Source organism: Scyliorhinus canicula, chromosome 6 (assembly GCF_902713615.1).
Source record: "Scyliorhinus canicula chromosome 6, sScyCan1.1, whole genome shotgun sequence".
Lineage (NCBI taxonomy): Eukaryota > Metazoa > Chordata > Chondrichthyes > Carcharhiniformes > Scyliorhinidae > Scyliorhinus > Scyliorhinus canicula.
The window spans coordinates 31,853,604-31,872,153 of NC_052151.1; the positions used below are offsets into that span (position 1 = coordinate 31,853,604).

An 18,550-nucleotide genomic window follows, 5' to 3' on the forward strand; every position below is an offset into this window, starting at 1 on the left:
TGGTTCCCTAATCTTGCCATTTCTATTTTTCATTTTCACAGGAACATGTCTGTCCTGCACTCTAATCAACCTTTCCTTAAAAGACTCCCACATTTCAAATGTGGATTTACCCTTAAACAGCTGCTCCCAATCCACATTCCCGAGCTCCTGCCGAATTTTGGTATAGTTGGCCTTTCCCCAATTTAGCACTCTTCCTTTAGGACCACTCTCGTCTTTGTCCATGAGTATTCTAAAACTTATGGAATTGTGATTGCTATTCCCAAAATAATCGCCGACTCAAACGTCAACCACCTGGCCGGGATCATTCCCCAATACCAGGTCCAGTATGGCCCCTTCCCGAGTTGGACTATTTACATACTGCTCTAAAAAACTCTCCTGGATGCTCCTTACAAACTCTGCTCCATTTACGCCTCCAACGCTACACGAATCCCATTCAATGTTGGGGATGTTAAAATCTCCCATCACAACCACCCTATTGCTCCTACATTTTTCTATAATCTGTCTGCATATTTGTACCTCTACTTCATGCTCGCTTTTGGGAGGCCTGTAGTCAAGTCCCAACAATGTTACTGCACCCTTCCTATTTCTCAGCTCCACCCATATTACCTCAGTGCTCGAATCCTCCATCGTGCCCTCCTTAATCACAGCTGTGATATCATCTCTGACGAGTAATGCAACTCCTCCACCCCTTCTACCTCCCTCTCTATCCCTCCTGAAGAACCTATACCCTGGGATATTCAGTTGCCAGCCCTGCCCTTCCCTCAACCAAGTCTCAGTAATACCAATAACATCATATTCCCAGGTACTGATCCAAGCCCTAAGTTCATCTGCCTTACCTGCTACACTTCTCGCATTAAAACAAATTCACCTCAGACCACCTTTGCGTTCATCATCTCTTCCCTGTCTACTCTTCCCCTTAGTGACATTGAGTTTATTGTCTCGTACCTTACTGGCTTTAGTTGCGGCTTCTTTACTGACCTCTAACTTGCTAATCTGGTTCCCATCCCCCTGCCACACTAGTTTAAAACCTCCCCAACAGTGTTAGCAAAAGCACCCCCTAGGACATTGGTTCCAGTCCTGCCCAGGTGTAGACCATGTGGTTTGTAATGGTCCCACCGCCCCCAGAACCGGTTCCAATGTCCCAAAAATCTGAACCCCTCCCTCCTGCACCATCTCTCAAGCCACGTATTCATTCTGACTATTCTTGAATTTCTACTCTGACTGTCCCGTGGCACTGGTAGCAATCCTGAGATTACTACCTTTGAGGTCCTCCTTTTTAACTTGTCTCCAACTCTCTAAATTCTGATTGTAGGACCTCATCCCTTTTTTTAACCTATATTGTTGGTGCCTATATGCACCACGACAACTGGCTGTTCACCCTCCCCCTTCAGTATGTCCTGCAGCCGGTCGGAGACATCCCTGACCCGAGCACCCGGGAGGCAACATACCATTCGTGAGTCTCGTTTTCGACCACAGAAACGCCTGTCTACTCCCCTTACAATTGAATCCCCTAGGACTATAGCCCTGCCAGTCTTTTTCCCCCCCTTCCGTGCAGCAGAGCTAGCCACGGTGCCATGAGCCTGGTTACTACTGCCTTCCCCTGGTGAGTCATCTCCCCCAACAGTATCCAAAACGGTATACCTGTTTTGGAGTGAGATGACCGCAGGGGACACCTGCACTGCCTTCCTGCTCTTTCTCTGCCTTTTAGTCACCCATTCCCTGTCTCTGTCACCAATCCTAATCTGCGGTGTGACCAACTCACTGAACGTGCTATCCACGACCTCCTCAGCATAACGGATGCTCCAAAGTGAGTCCATCCGCAGCTCCAGAGCCGTCATGCGGTCTAACAGGAGCTGCAGCTGGACACACCTTCCGCACATGAAGAAGTCAGGGGCATCTGCCGCGTCCCTGAACTCCCACATTGCGCACGAGCAGCATAACACGGGTCTGGGATCTCCTGCCATTTTTACCCTTTACCTTAACTAATTACAAATATAGTATCAAATAATTATTAAGTGAAATGAATAAAGATTTTACTTACCAATCACAATACTCACCAACACACGAAGAGTTAAATTTCTCCCAGCAACTGCTAATTGGAGCACTTTCCTTGCCAGCCAATCAGGTCACTGCTTTGCTGTGATGTCACCTTTCAAGGTAAGTTTTTAAAGAGATACACTTACCTTCCCGACAACCACGGTTGTTTTTTTTGGTTAGAGGACAGGGGAGGGAGGGAAACACTGAGGAAGTGTTTCGGGTTTAATTGTCACTTGACAACAGCCCCTTCACAAACCACCTTCAAATTAGGCTGACCGCACTGCACGTATGCAAATCTCCCCGGAACAGGCAATCAGTAGCTCCGCTCTACTGCCCTCTGCTGGATGCTTGCTTGCACTCGAACTCCTCGGGTCTCTTTTGCAGGTACACCTTCAAATTAGGCTGACCGCACTGCACGTATGCAAATCTCCCTGGAACAGGCAATCAGTAGCTCCGCTCTGCTGCCCTCTGCTGGATGCTTGCTTGCACTCGAGCTCCTCGGGTGTCTTTTGCAGGTACACCTTCAAATTAGGCTGCACGTATGCACATGAATCGCAAAAAATGTAGGTATACAAGTAATTAGGAGACAAATGAAATGTTTGCCTTCATTGCAAGGTGGGTAGAGTATAAAACTGGGAATTTCTTTTGCAGCTGTACAAATCGCACATAGAGTACCCACAATTTTGTTCTCATTATTTAAGGAGCATTACATAGAAACCAGGAGCAGGCGTAGGCTCTTTGAGTGCAGAAATCTTTCCTCTCTGTCCTAAATGGCCGCCGCTGTATCTTGAAACTGTGTCTCCTGGTTCTAGATTCTCCAACCAGGGAAAACATCCTCCATGCATCTAGTCTGTCCAATCCTGTTAGAAATTTGTACTTTTCAATCAGAACTGTAGTTAGGCGGAGTTAGATATATTTTTAATTGATGATGGGTTGAAGGGTTATGGAGAACGGGCAGTACGGTGGAAATAATGCCAGGATGAGATCAGCCATGATCGAATGGCGGAGCAAATTCAATGGGCCGAACAGCCTAATTCTGCTCCGATATCTTATGAACTCCTCTCATTCTTCTACATTCTAGTGAATACAGGCCCAGGTGAACCAATCTTTCCTCCAACGACATTCTTGTCAACCCCGGTATTAGTCTAGTGAACCTTCACTGCACTCCTTTCATGGCAAATATGTCCTTTCTTGGGTAGGGCAACCAAAATTGCATGCAGTATTCCAGTTGTGGTCTCGCCAAGGCCCTATGCAACTGCAGCAAGTCAACTTTACTTCTGAACTCAAATCCTCTTGCAATGACGACAAGCATAACCACTTGCCTTCCTAATTGCTTGCTGCACTTGCCTCTCCACTGAGCCCGTGGTATATCCACACCCCAATATATCACCATTTAAATGATTTGCTTTCTTTCTGCTTTTCACACCAAAATGTATAGCTTTACATTTAGCCACATTATATTGCATCTGCCATGTATTTGCTCACTTAACTTGCCTCGTACAGGCATTGGAAACAGTTCAGAAAAGGTTTGCTATGTTGATTCCTAGGATGAAGTAGTTGTTTTACGAGGAAAGGTTAAGCAAGTTGAGTCTATACTCTCTAGATTTTAGAAGAATGGAAGGTGATCTTATTGAAGCATGTAAGATTCTGAGGGGTCTTGACAGTGTAGATGCGAAGAGGATGTTTGTAGTGGAATCTGGAACCCGGGAGCACAGTTTCAGAATACGAGGTTTCCCGCTTAAGATGGAGATGAGCAATTTATTTTCTTGGAGGGATGTTAATCGTGGGAATTTTCTATTGTAGAGAGCAGTGGAGGCTGCTCTTGAATATATGCAAGGCTGAGTTAAACAGATGTTTGATAAGGCCACAATCCAATCAGCCATGATCATCTGGATCGGTAGAGCAGGATCAATGGGCTGAATAATCTACTCCACTTATTTCTTGTGAGGAGATCTTGGTATTTTCTTATTTAGGAGGAATTATGACAAATGGTTGAGCATATATAATTGTATAATTCTGCACATTAGCATTTAATTTAATTTAATTTAATTTAATTTTATTGTATTGTATATGTTCAGGCTTTCTACATGAACCATTGGAAAATTCTCAGTTCATCTGTCAAGAATTGTCACCTTTGAATACATTTGATATGAATGCAAAGCCTATGGGGTTGGAGACAGTTCCCAAATCTCAGGTAACCATTTTTATTGTCATAAGTTATGTACTTAAGTTAGGTAATGTAATATGAGCTTGTCACTGTTCATTATTCACTGTTAAAATTACATGATAAATTACTTCATTGTCATGTCTTCAGAGAGCAATGCTATGTTTTTATAGACCCTGAAACAGTTCCTACAGTTTGGAGGGTAGCTAATGTAACCCCACTTTTAAAAAAGGGAGGCAGATAGAAAAGAGGAAAGTATAGACGCGTCAACCTGACATAAATAGTGAGTAAATGCTGGAGTCCATTATATAAGATTTAATAGCGCAGCACTTGGTAAACAGTAGCAGGATCAGATAGAGTCAGCAGGGATTTACAAAAGCGAAATCATCTTTGACAAATCTACTCAAATTCTTCGAGGATGCAACCAGTGGAGTTGATGAGGGGGGCCATGGATGTGATTTATTTGGATCTTCAGAAGGCTTTTGGCGAAGTCCCACAAAGATATTAGCGTGTAAAATTGACGCGCATGGGGTTGAGGTAGTGTATTGAGATGGATAGAAAAATGATTGTTGGCAGGAAACCAACAGTAGGAATAAATGGGTATTTTTCCAAATGGCAGGCATTGACTAGTGGGGTACTGCAGGGGTCAGTGCTGGATGCCAGTCATTCACTATATATTCATGATTTAGATGAGGGAACTAAATTTTCACATGACACAAAACTCTGTGTGAGTTGTGAGGGGAATGCAGAGATGCTTCATTATGTGTTGGACAAGATGAGTGAGTGGGCAAATACATGGCAGATGCAGTATAATGTGGATAAATAAGAAGAAAAACAGGAAGACAGATTATTATCTGAATGAATACAGATTGAGAGAGGGGTATGTGCAACGAGACCTGGATGTTCTTGTACACCAGTCGCTGAAGGTCAGCATGCAGGCAGCAGACGGTAAAGAAGACGAGTGGTATGTTGGCCTTCATAGCGAGAGGATTCGAGTACAGGAGGAGGATGTCACGTTGCAATAAAATTGGGCATTAGCGATACCACAGCTGAAATATTATGTGCAGTTTTGGTCTCCTTATCTGAGGAGAGATGCTCTTGCTACAGAGGGAGTGCAGTGTAGGTTTGCCAGGCTGTTTTGTGAGATGGTGGGACCTATGTATGAGGAGAGATTAAGTCAGTTAAGATTATGCTCTCTGCTGTTTAGAAGAATGAAGGGGGATCTCATAGAAACCTATAAAATACTAACAGAACTAGACAGGGTAAAAGCAAGAAGAATGTTCCCAATGTCTGGTGAATCCAGAACTGGGGTCACAGTCTAAAGCAGGGGTGGGCAAACTTTTCCGTGCAAGGGCCACATTCAGAAATTCACAATTTTAAAGGGCCGCATAGTATATTAAGTAAAATAATTACTTCACCCGGTTATGATTCTGGGCGCCTCATATAGAACACAGAACATAGAACAGTACAGCACAGAACAGGCCCTTTGGCCCTCGATGTTGTGCCGAGCAATGATCACCCTACTCAAGTCAACGTATCCACCCTATACCAGTAAGTAACCCAACAGCCCCCCCCCCCCCCCCCCCCCCCATTAACCTATTTTTAAAAAAAAAAATAAAAAAAATTTTTAATTTAAAATTTTTTTCTTTTTTTTAATGACTTGGTGGGCCGCATAAAGACCTTTCGGCCCGCGGGCCGTAGTTTGCCCACCCCTGGTCTAAAATTATGGGATAAACCATTTGGATCTGAGATGAGGAGAACTTTCTTCACCCAGATAGAATTTGTTACCACAGAAAGCAGTTGAGGATGAAACATTGTATATTTTGACATAGCTCTTGAGGCAAACAGTTTATTTATCAAGACTAATGAAAAATGTAGTGATTACAGGCAATCCTTGACTTTACGATGTTAAAGTTGTGATGAACAACACTTGTGGCATCTATTAATTAACACCCTGTTTTGACTTTACAACATCGGTTTGACTTTACGATGCAACACCAATATGTTCGTTTTTTAAAAAATTCAGAGTACCCAATTATTATTTTTCCAATTAAGGGGCAATTTAGCTTGGCCAATTCACCTAATCTGCACATCTTTGGGTTGTGGGGGGTGAAATCCACGCAGACATGGGGAGAATGTGCAAACTCCACACGGACAGTGACCCAGGGCTGGGATTCGAACCCGGGTCCTCGGCGCCGTATGCAGCAATGTTAACCACTGTGCCACATGCCGTCCACACCAACATGTTCATACATGCGTATCGATGTTCTGCGCCGCCCATCAGTATGACTGGACAATGTCATTCAAACCCCTATGCCATTTTTATTAGATTGAAGTCTTTTTATTTGGTTTGAAACAAGTGCATTATTCCATTAATCCACCTGTAAGCAAATGTCGTTTTTTTTTTATGGCACAACCCTCCCAATTCTCTTGCATTCATATGCTTATGTTGTATTTAATATGCACTTGGATTCACAGAAGTTCAAGGTTAAACAAACAACTGAAAGTGATCGCTGGCTTCATTATGTCCCCTATACTAATCTTGGAACTTGCGCTAGGCGTTCAGGCATCAGCAATTGCCTCAGTGATTTGACCGGGCAAAAGTTGAGAGCATTTAATACCACTGGGCACCCCATGAATGATTGCTGGCCTTGGTTCAGGAACCAATTCCCCATTTATGCCAATGTTCCTATGGGGGTAATCGGTTCCCACTTACAATTTGTGTGTGGAAATGTTAAATCCAAGGACAACCTGTGCTTGCATAAAGTACCTTTGGTTTCTAAGTAAAGTAATGATGCTTTCTGCAGAATAGAAGAGGTGAGATTAGTAAGAATTTTTTTTGGAATCACTTCTCGGCCTTTTGGCTAAGATGAGCATGAGGTCGGGTGTAATGCCTGGATTTGATATGTCTCTCTTGTGAGGACCATGAATTGGATTCAGTTTGAATTTGAATTGTTTTTTGGAGCAGGCAATGAGCTAGATTAGGGGTTTGCCCCTGTCCACACTCTTAGCTCTGGCTTTGTAACTCTGATAAAGTAATAAAAATTTAAAAATAAATTAAAAAAAAAAAAAAATTTTTTTTGTATAATGTTGTAGTTTTGGTGCTTGGAACTTCAAACCAAAACTAACCTCTGAAATTTTACCTGTAATTATATATTTTTTAGGATTTACATTCACAATTATTACATGAGAGCATACAAAATGGCTGCAATGGTAAACCATCTACTCTTCCTCCTTGTGGTACAGAGTCTAACAATTTGTAAGTAAATGTATTTTAATAGCTGCATTATCATGATTTTGAATATCTCTATCAAATCTTCTCCCAGGAAAACAGTCCAAACTTCTCTAATCTATCCACATAACTGAACCTCTTAATCCTTCTTGTGAATCTTTTTCTACACCTCTGCTAATGCCTTCACATCTTTCTTAATGTGTGGTGCTCAGAACCATTCTACTGTTGAGGCCAAACCAGTGTTTTCTATATACGTTGCACACAACTTCCTTGCTTTTTTTCTCTGTGCCCCAATTGATAAAGCCCAGGATGCAATATCCTTTTTTAAATTGCTCTCTCAACCTGTCCTACCACTTCAATGATTTCTGCACTTAAGACATTCAGGTCCCTGTGCTCCACAATCTGTTGTTTTATTGTCCTTCCACATCTTCCTACCAAAATGAATCCTTTCAGTTCTCAGCATTTAATTTCCTCTGCCAGTTCCGCCAACTTGCCTAGGCCATTTTGAAGCTCGACACTATTCTCCTCGCAGTTCACTATACTTCGTAGTTTTGTTTCATCCGCAAATTTTGAAATTATGCCCTGTATGCTAAAGTCTTAGTCATCCATATAAATCAGAAAGCGGAGGAATCCTAGCACCGATTATTGGGGAACTCCACGATAAACATTCTTCTACTAAACAACCGCTACTATATGTTTCTTGTTTTCAGCCAAATTTCACATGTATTGGTTGCAGGAAATGCTTATCTGTTTCTGGCGAATGATCATTGGTTAATTTTGTTTATCTATAAATGCTACCTAACCTATTGAGCATTTCTAATTCTTTTGTTTTTCTTTATGCACTGTTCTAAATCCAGCCAGTTCTTGAATGAGTCTTAACTTCCTTCAGATCAATATCAGGAAAAGCAAGCCCATTCTCTCTGACTGCTGCCATAAATTTTACACACTTACTACCAATTCCCTCACCATTCATCCAAGTCTACTTCTATTGATTAATGTTCATAGGCATAGAAGCAAAATTGTTTATATTGAAAGCTATTTGTTGGTCTCACTTCACCCATTTCTCCAGACCAGCACAGTGAGTAGTTTATGATAAACAATGCTTGTATATATTTAGAACTATCATACTGAAACACTTCAAAGCACTTCATTGAATAAACTATAATGAATAAACTTGGAGCACCAAAACATTACAGTTAACTTAACTAATATTTGTTTATCTAACGTGATGCCTTCTATTTAGATTTTTTGTGTGGCTGTGGATAATCTGCATGTGGAATAATGTTGTTGACCAATTCAAAAATGATATAATTTCTATTATCTGTTTAGAATTTCAAATGCATCCAAGCTTGTGCATCAAAATGATAGCCATGGTAAAATTCAGGAAGCACCTGGAGAACTGCAGCAAATCATCATGTACCATAAAGATGTTCTATTTTCTGGAGATAAAGAGATGTGTTTTGAAGAAATTCGAGCAAAGGAACACATTGCGCGAAGCGAACAAAAAGAAAAGGAGGAATGGAGTATGTTTATTTTCATTATCATAACTCTTAGTCAGTCCACTGGAATTACTGAAGTTTTCCAGCTTTTGCTTGCCTGCCTGATAGTGTGGCCTGTCGTCTGTTCATTGATAACCGCATCGTTAAAGTCAAGACTTTATAAAACTATGCCTTCTAAATCTTTATTTTGAAATGGTAGGTTTCTATGGAAAGGGAAACAAAAAAGACGTGCATGTATATAGTACTTTTCACAACTACTTGGCATCCCAAAAGCTTTACAGCCATTGAGATACTTTGGGTGCGATTCAGCAACCACGTTATGCCTGGCACTGATCCGGGCACGTCAGGTGAATAGTGGGAGAGAGCAAAATTGAGGTTCGCGCCGGGCGTGAACCATTTGCAATTCACCCGGCCCGCTCCCAATGGTGAGTTCCGGATCACGCCCAAAAGTGGTGACAGTATCATGAACCCTCATTTACATTCATTTCAATTTCATTAGCAAGATGGAAGTTGAATGCAGCAACCTCCCAGGAGTTACCTGACTCCCCAGCGGGAAGTAATGCGGGTGGCGTTCAGTGCTCCTTTTCAAAATTGGGAATCTGGTGCAATGGCTACTGAGGGGAAGTGAGGAAATGAATAGCCATTTCCATTTTCTGGCATGCAGCTCCAGGGCACCTGAAAGCCAATTTCACCCTCTTTGACTGAGCAGCATCTAGTTTCACAGCTGAAGGCTATTTCAAATGAGGAATTAACCTTGTTGTGGGAACATTCACTCCTCAACTCTTGTGCCTCCTTAAGGGCATGTGCCATCCTTGGAGGATAATTGTTGCATTGCATGTCCAGCAAACTTTGATATCTGAACAGTTTGCCTTTAGCATAAGCACCATAGAGCTAGCAGCCAACATCAAACATTAAAAGGCAGGGCTTCACTACTGGATCTTCTTGCTGCCAAATGTTGGCTGGAGGTGGCCCCCCATGTGCAGAGGGTCACCAAATACCCTGAAGACCTGGCCACCCATCAGGTTGAGGAAGGACCCAGAAGGGGAGGCCAGTGACAGCTCAAGGTCTACAAGCTTTGTTGGTCATTCAGTGAGATGACGGACACTATGTGTCAAAGAAGACTGCGCCTCAGCTGGGAGACAGTGCGGCACCTGTGCCATCATGTCTTCGTAGACATGACACCCGCTCCCGGTGGCCATGAAGGGCACTGTAACCCTAAGTTTTCATGCCACTGGGTCATTCCAGGGCTTGAGCAGGGACCTGTGTAGCACATCACAATCTTCCGCCCAGAAGTGCATCGGGGAGTTGACGGATGCTCTGTTTTCCCGGGCATCAGACTAAGGGGCTGTTTAGCACAGGGCTAAATTGCTGGCTTTGAAAGCAGAGCAAGGCAGGCCAGCAGCACGGTTCGATTCCCGTATCAGCCTCCCCAAACAGGCGCCGGAATGTGGCGACTAGGGGCTTTTCACAGTCACTTCATTTGAAGCCTACTTGTGACAATAAGCGATTTTCATATCTCCTTTGAGCTAGGCCAGACCCTCCAAGATGCCCTTGCTGTAGGATTTTCTGCCATCACCTGGATGCCCCAGGTCCAGGGGGAGTGGCAGTGGGGAACCAATGGCATGTATGTCACCCTATGAGCACTGGGGCATCAGGGAGTGCCTGATATTAACAGGAAAAGGTTTCACTCCCTGAATGTCCAAATTTGGTGTGACCACCCCAGGATCATGTACATGTGTGCCCTCTATCCTGGGAACGTGTGTGACTGCTAAATCCTGGTGCATCCATAGATCCCTCGGTGTCTTTGAGGACCACCCAGGATGGCGGGTTGTCTCGTGGAGGACGAGGGATACATGCTGAGATCATGGCTAATGACGCCAGTGCGCAGGCCTGAGACCAGTTATAATGTGGCCCACGCTGATATCCGTGATCTCGCTGAGTGGTGCATCGGGCTGCAGAAAATGAGGTTCCGATGACTCAACCGCTCTGATGGTGCCTTGCAGTACACCCTTCAAAGGGTCTCCCGCCTTGTGGTGGCCTGCTGTGCCCTCCATTATCTAACCTAGCAGATATGCTGGAGGAGCAGGAGGAGGCAGGGGAACATGCAGCCCCGTCTGAGGAGGAACAAGAGGCAGTGCAGGTGGATAAACCAGAGGATGGAGGACAGACGGTGGCAAGGCTCTGACATACCAGAAGGACCAGGGAGGCCCTCAGCGTCTCCAGATTCTCATAGGACGAGGCTCAACTCAACCTCCGCCTGCCCTCCCATTTCCCCTCTCCCCTCCATCATGCCCCCCCTTCCCTGACCACCCTGTTCCCTTCTCCAAGGGTCCATGTAACATCACTGCAGTGTGATGGACCAGTGTTGGCACAGACAACATACAAGGGAGGAGAGTGATAACATGCTGTGAGGAAAGCTATGGTGCTCCTCCATTTCTGCTGAAGTCTGACTCCTATCTTTCTGCTGACATCCACTAAAGTTTCGGGGGCTTTTGATCTTTGACCAATGTGCCCATGGAACGTGGGACAACGGGGTGAGGGTTAACGTTACAGAGACTTCACATGTATGAGGTGTGACATAGTTTTAATAATCGTTTTGCTGTGACAGATTTCCATTCCCCCACCTATGGATGGTGACTTCACCAATGTTCACCCGGGGCTCGTCACTCTTGATCTTCTGTGGTCTAGTGCTATGTCTAGGTATGTCCCCAGGATGCACATCAAATGTGGAGGCAGCCTGCTACCTTCTGTGCTGTGTGGTCTTTGATACGGACGTCCCCTGGAGGGCCTGGAGCTGGGGGGCCCCGGCCGACTTACTGGTGCCAGTGATGTTGCTGTACCATCCTGTTCTACCCACTGCCCTTGAGATACGCTGGTGTTGTGGGGGGGGGGGGGGGATCTTTGGAAGAACTGGAGATAGCCATAGTCTCTATGGTGGCATGTCCAGTTTTGGCCTCCAGCACTTCCTTCTCTATGGCGGTGCCCATAGGGCCTTGGAGGACTCCATGGCATGGAAGGGCAGCTAGGGTGAGTTGCAGAGCCCTCTGAGTTATTTGACACTGCCAGTCCCCATTGTCTGCATCATGGTGTTGATGCCCTCAGTGATGTTCCTCAGTGATTGGGCCATGTTCTGCAGTGTCTTGGCAATGTCCACCTGCGTCTGTGACACGTCCCTCAGTGACCAGGACATGATGGTAAGCCTTCAGCCATGGTCGTCACAGACTGATCCGTGCCTTGGACACCACCACTCAAGATGCACACGTTGTGCTCCAGGTTTTCCGTTATGTTCACCACCCTGGCAGTGTTGGTCTCGGTGCACGTATTGTCGACACCATCTCCAGCACTTGCAGTCTTTGGGACATTTCCAATTGGCCTTGCAGTTGATGGAATGTCACCGATACCCCCTCCTGAATCTGACCACTGTATCCTATCATCTGCATCAGCTCTGGGAGAACTTTGTCCAGAGGCTCAGCATCTGGCTGGGACCCAGCTGTGTTTTGGGATCCAGCATACCTCTGACTGCTGTCCCCCTTTGGATGTTCCTGTGTCCACCTGATGTGCATCAGCAACTGTATGGTGCTCACCAAATTGTGCCCCAGAAGCACAACATGTGTATCTTGAGTAGTGGTGTCCAAGGCAAGGATCAGTCTGTGACGACCATGGCTGAGGGCCTTACCTTCATGTCCTGGTCACTGAGAGACGTGTCCCAGATGCAGGTGGACATTGTCAAGACACTGCAGAGCATGGCCCAGTCACTGAGGAACATCACTGTGGGCATCGACACCATGGTGTCGCCCACTAATGTCTTTGCACTGGTGGAAGGTGAGGGTGAAAGCAGTTGTATCCTCTGAGCACTCCTCCGAGGTGTTCGCTTGGGTGGCAGAGGTGGACCGACTGCGGATGGCCCTGCCTCATCAGATGCTGATGTGGTCAGTGAGAGGGAAGGATTGTTTTGCCTGACATAAACAACTCACTTGAGTCAGGTCATCTGGTGTAGAGGCAACGGGTTCTCACCTCTCTGGCGCAGGCCAGCCTCTTTGTCGGTGACTGCTCTTTCTTCGAGCAACCCTGTGATTTCCAGGGCCTGTTCCTCTTTGGGGGTGAGGACTCAAATTTCTGGGATTCATTCTCCCATCTTGGCCCTTTCCCATTTATTATGTGCTATCTTTTCCTGCGAGGACTAAGAGAGGGTGTTGTGAGCCGCATGCTTGATGGGTCATGGTAGTCTATAGCCAGTAGCATATGTGGGCACCGCACATGGACGTGACGGGGTTGTGCTGGTGGAAGCCAGGGGGTTCTGAGAAACTAGCACAAAGATAGGATGTGAGATGTCAGCCAGTGGATTGGGGTGGGGGTGTGTTTGGAATTTGAGGGGTGGCAAGCAGAACTGATGCCAGAAGAGAGGCAGCTCTTTGGAGGTCATTGGTCGTCTTCCAGCATTGAACGTCCTCTTTGTCATGCTGCCTGCACTGCCACCCATTGCAGCATTGCTGGCCTTGCTGTTGGTCCTTCCACTCCCTCGGGCAGCATGGTGCCCCATCTCTCATCCACAGCGTTGAGAAGCATTGTGAGGTCAGCATACCCAAAGCGCGGAGCAGATCTGTGCACTGCTATGCTTGTGTGTTGACTGGGAGTACTTAGAAGCAGCTCCCCACTTGTTTGCATTGAGCTGCTGAGACACGAGTCGGGTGAATCAGACGGCTGTCGTGCATCTCATTGAGAATCTCGTGGGGGCTAATTTTTTGCACTAAGTGCCGTTACATGCATGCTGTGATCTCGCCAACATGGCCATCGTAGAACTCCCAGCGAAACCCCCACAAATCTGGACTTTGAAAATTTTCCATTGAATCGTGAACTTTGGTTGTCATGCAGGAAATGCAGCAGCTAATTTGCATACAGCAGATGACCATAATCTTGAATAATCTGTTTGTTGTGTTGACTGAGGGATAAGTGTTGACCATGGCACCAGGGATAACTCATCTTCTCTCCTTTGGAATAGTGCCATGAAACCTTTTACATCCACCTGAGGAGGCAGATGAGACCGTGGGTTAACATCTAATTCAAAAGATAGAATCTCTGGAAGTCTCTTCTTGCCTAAAAGCGCACAGATGTCCTAAAACATAAAAGCTCGCCTTTACAAATGAAAGCTTACCCTATTTCAGTGTTTTCTAAAGATTTAATCCCTCGAATAAAGGCAAAGTACTGCAGATGCTGGGGTCTGAAATAAAGACAAAAATTAATTGATCTTGGTCAATAAAAGTTCATTTGACTCCACATCCACAGCCTTTTTTGGGAGGGAACTTTCAGATTTCAATTATGATTTCTGAAAGGTTGCTTCCTGATTTTGATCCAAAATGGCATCGCTTGAATACGTCGAATAGGTACTCAATCTTTAGAGCAACTAGCTTTTATATAGATAATGTGTTCCAGTAGAATATTGGGAAGCTCTAGTCATTTTATGAGCTTTCTATCTGAAATCTTGGATTTTGCTTTCCTGAAGAGAAAGGGTCAAGTGTTTAATTGAATTATCTCGTCGACCTTTTATCAATTGTTAAATTCATGATGAAAATGCTCCTTTTTGTCCTTTATAAGTGGTTTAAATTTTACAAACAGCCGTAAAGTTCTGTTAGAAATTCTGATCGTGTGTTATCACCTGGGCTAACATTTTTATATAAACATCTGTTGCCTTTTTAACTATTCAGATGGTAATTCAATTTTTTTTCTCTGAATTGAAGAGGAGATGGTCACAACCTCCAAGTCTGATGAGATAAGATCCCTGGAGCAGAAACTGGAACAACTGAGAGTGCAACTGAGGTTAACTCAGGACCGGGAGCAGGAAATACTGCAGGTCAGACCTGTCTACCTGTACAGATGACACCTACCTGATATTTTGAAAATCTTGAATATTTTGCACACCCTATTTAAAAATGCAGTTCACATATTTTGGAATTGTTTGATGCAAGACAAATCCACATGCTAAAAGATGGATAAACCCACATAATTTTAATCAAGTTTGACCTGGATCACATGGTTGCCTACTTTTTCTTTCAATTCTGCAACCTGAAAAATGTGGGGCGCGATTCTCCGCAAATGCGGCGAGTCGTAAAGGCTGCCGTGAAACTGGCCGTGTTTCACGGCAGCCTCCGCGCCCCCTCCCGGGACCAGATTCTCCCCCCTCCCCCCCCCCCCCCGGGCGGAGCTAGCAGCGGGGCCCCGTGAAGCACGGCATCGCGGCCTTAGCGACCGTCGCTAAGTCCGCGCGCCAAGCGTCACGACAGCTGACGCGCACGATGACGTCAGCAGCGCATGCGCGGGTTGGACGGCTCCAACCCGCGCATGCGCGGATGACGTCATCACGCAGACGCGTCAAACCCGCGCATGCGCGGGCTGTCATGCCCCTCAGCCACCCCGCGGACTGATCCTGCGGGGCGGCGGAAGAACAAATAGTGCGCGGGTATCGGACCCGCTGCCCGCGATCGGTGCCCACCGATCGCGGGCCCATGCCACCCTTGGCATGGCCGTGGTGCAGCCGTGCCAATCAGTGCCATGGTTGTCCGGGACGGGCACTTTGCGGCCGTTTTCACGAACGGTTCGGTGTGATCGCGGCCGTAAACTCTGCGGTATTCGGCCCATCGGCCTGCGGAGAATCGCTGTTCGCCGTAATAAACGGCGAGCAGCGATTCGTGTCGGGGGCGGTGGGGGGGGGAGGGAGAATAGCGGGAGGCCGTGAAAATTGTCGGGAAGGCCCTCCCGCTATTCTCCGACCCGTCGTGGGCAGCGGAGAATCACGCCCGTGATACTTAATTTGAGGCACTCCGATGGGGCGTTTGTGCATTGCACTGCAGTTCTGTTTTCACATTTTCAAAGAATTCTAATTGGAATGATAGCTTTTCCTAATTTAAGTGGGTGGTTACTGTTGCCTCAGCTGTGTAGTGTGTTGCTGCTGCATTGAAAGACCTGCCATTTAGTTAAGCTCCGCCTTCTCTTCCCGGATTTGAGACCATCTGCACCCATGTATGAATAAAGAACAGTTTTGTCACACCTACCCTTGCAAAAACAAAAGAAAACACACGGAAACCCAGATCTACGAGGAGTTACTGGCATATTGCATAATGCAACAAAACCCTACACCCTGGCCCAAGACAGGTCCACAATTACAACAAAGGGAGAGGAAGAGAGGACCGTTAACAGTGTGTTCAAGTTGGGAATTTGGCCAGTTCTCAGGATATAAATTGAACATGTCTAAGAGCAAGATGCTCGTAATTCAGGCTTGGGGGCAGGAGAGTAGGCTGAAAGGGTTGCCGTTCAGGCTAGTGGGGGAGAGTTTCCGATATTTGGAGATTCAGGTGGCACGGTACTGGGGCAAGTTGCATAAGCTCAACCTGTCCCGACTGGTGGAACGAGTGAAGGAGGAGGTTCGGAGGTGGAATGCGTTCCCTCTGTCATTGGCGGTGAGGGTGCAGACTGTTACGATGATGATTCTCACGCGGTTCTTGTTTGTTTTTCAGTGTCTCCCCATCTTTATCCCGCGGTCATTCTTTAAGAGGCTGAATAAAATTATACTGGGATTCGTATGGGCAGGGAGGTCCCCCACGGGTGAAGAGGGTGATGCTTGAAAGGAATAGTGAAGAAGGGGGGCTGGCGTTGCTGAACTTGAGCAACTATTACTGGGTGGCCAACATAGCGATGATAAGGAAATGGATGGTGGGTGCGGGGTCGGTTTGGGAGTGGATGGAGGCTGCTTCGTGTAGGGGCACTAGCAGCCCTGGTCACGGCGCCTCTGCCGCTTCCGCTGGCATGGTACTCCACCAGCCCGATAGTGGTGGCGATTCTTCGGATCTGGGGCCAGTGGAGGAGGCATGTAGGGGAAGTAAGAGCATCGGTGTGGACCCCAATCTGCGGCAACCACCGATTTGCCCCAGGGAACATGGACGGGGGGGGGGGGGGGGGTATCGACTGTGGAGGAGGGCGGGGATTGTGAGGATGGGGGATCTGTTCCTGGAAGGGAGCTTTCCAAGCATGAGGGCACTGGAGAAGTTTGGGCTGGCGAGAGGGAACGACTTTAGATACGTACAGGTGCTGGATTTTTTACGCAGACTGGTGCCGTCCTTCTCACATCTCGCGCCGAAGGGGAGGCAGGACAGGGTAGTTTCTAGGGGAGAGGTGGGAGAGGGTAGAGTTTCAGACGTCTACAAGGAACTAATGGGAGCTGAGTATACGCAGACCGAGGACCTGAAGCTTAAGTGGGAAGAGATGGAGGACGTTATCTGGGCAGAAGCCCTGAACCGAGTGATCACGACCGCAACATGCGCCAGGCTCGGCCTTCATCAGACGGGGTATTGAGTACAAGAGTCGGCAGGTCATGTTACAGTTGTATAGGACTTTGGTTAGGCCACATTTGGAATACTGCGTGCAGTTCTGGCCGCCACATTACCAGAAGGATGTGGATGCCTTGGAGAGGGTGCAGAGGAGGTTCACCAGGATGTTGCCTGGTATGGAGGGTGCTAGCTATGAAGAAAGGTTGAGTAGATTAGGATTGTTTTCGTTGGAAAGACGGAGGTTGAGGGGGGACCTGATTGAGGTCTACAGAATTATGAGAGGTATGGACATGGTGGATAGCAACATGCTTTTTCCAAGAGTGGGGGTGTCAATTACAAGGGGTCACGATTTCAAGGTGAGAGTGGGGAAAGCTTAAGGGAGATGTGCGTGGAAAGTTTTTTACGCAGAGGGTGGTGGGTGCCTGGAACGCTTTGCCAGCGGAGGTGGTAGAGGTGGGCATGATAGCATCTTTTAAGATGCATCTAGACAGATATATGAATGGGCGGGGAACAGAGGGAAGTAGATCCTTGGAAAATAGGCGACAGGTTTAGATAAAGGATCTGAATCGGCGCAGGCTGGGATGGCCAAAGTGCCTGTTCTTGTGTTGTAATTTTCTTTGTTCTGATCCAGTTTAAGGTCGTGCACCTGGCCCACATGACGGGGGCCTGGATGAGCAGATTCTTCGGGCTGGAGGAGAAGTGTGCTAGATGAGCGGGAGGGCCGGCTGACCATGTACACATGTTCTGGTTGTGCCCTAAACTCAGGGGGCGGTATTCTCCGCTCCCGATAAAAATCGGGATGGCCGTCGTGAAATCGGCCGAGGTTTACAACGGCCTCGGAGCCCGCTCCCCGCACCTAATTCACCCCCACCCGGGGAGTTAGGAGCAGGCCTCCGTCTTTCCCGGCCGCGTCCCCGTTGCGCTGGAAATGACGCACAAAACGGGGCATTTGTGAGGTCATCCGTGCATGCGCGGGTTGCCGGTTTCAACCCGCGCATGCGCGGATGACATCAGCGCGCAGGCGGCATGAACCCACGCATGCGCGGTGCCGTCTTTCTCCACTGCCGCCCGGCAAGACGTGGCGGCTTGATCTTGCCGGACGGCGGTGGGGAAAGAGTGCGTCCGATTTGGACGCTGGCCCGACGGTCGGTGGGCACCGATCGCGGGCCTGTCCCCTCCCGAGCACAGTCGTGGTGCTCCCGTCGAATTTGGGCCCCTAGATGCCCCAAACGGGCATCTGCCGCCCGTTTCATGAATGCAGCGTCCAGATGTGGTTGCTGCCGTGGTGAAACGGGCGTGA

The 18,550-nt window shown here is 47.0% G+C and overlaps 1 protein-coding gene across 1 annotated transcript in view; it reads left to right on the forward strand.

Annotated features, from left to right (window-relative positions):
- bub1 (BUB1 mitotic checkpoint serine/threonine kinase) overlaps positions 1-18,550 on the forward strand; it is a 146,658-nt gene that overhangs the window by 46,184 nt on the left and 81,924 nt on the right. The window contains exons 6-9 of the mRNA XM_038799122.1: positions 4,116-4,231; positions 7,366-7,460; positions 8,763-8,956; positions 14,668-14,780. Coding sequence (XP_038655050.1) covers positions 4,116-4,231; positions 7,366-7,460; positions 8,763-8,956; positions 14,668-14,780 — 518 coding nt within the window. The remainder of the gene's footprint in view (positions 1-4,115; positions 4,232-7,365; positions 7,461-8,762; positions 8,957-14,667; positions 14,781-18,550) is intronic.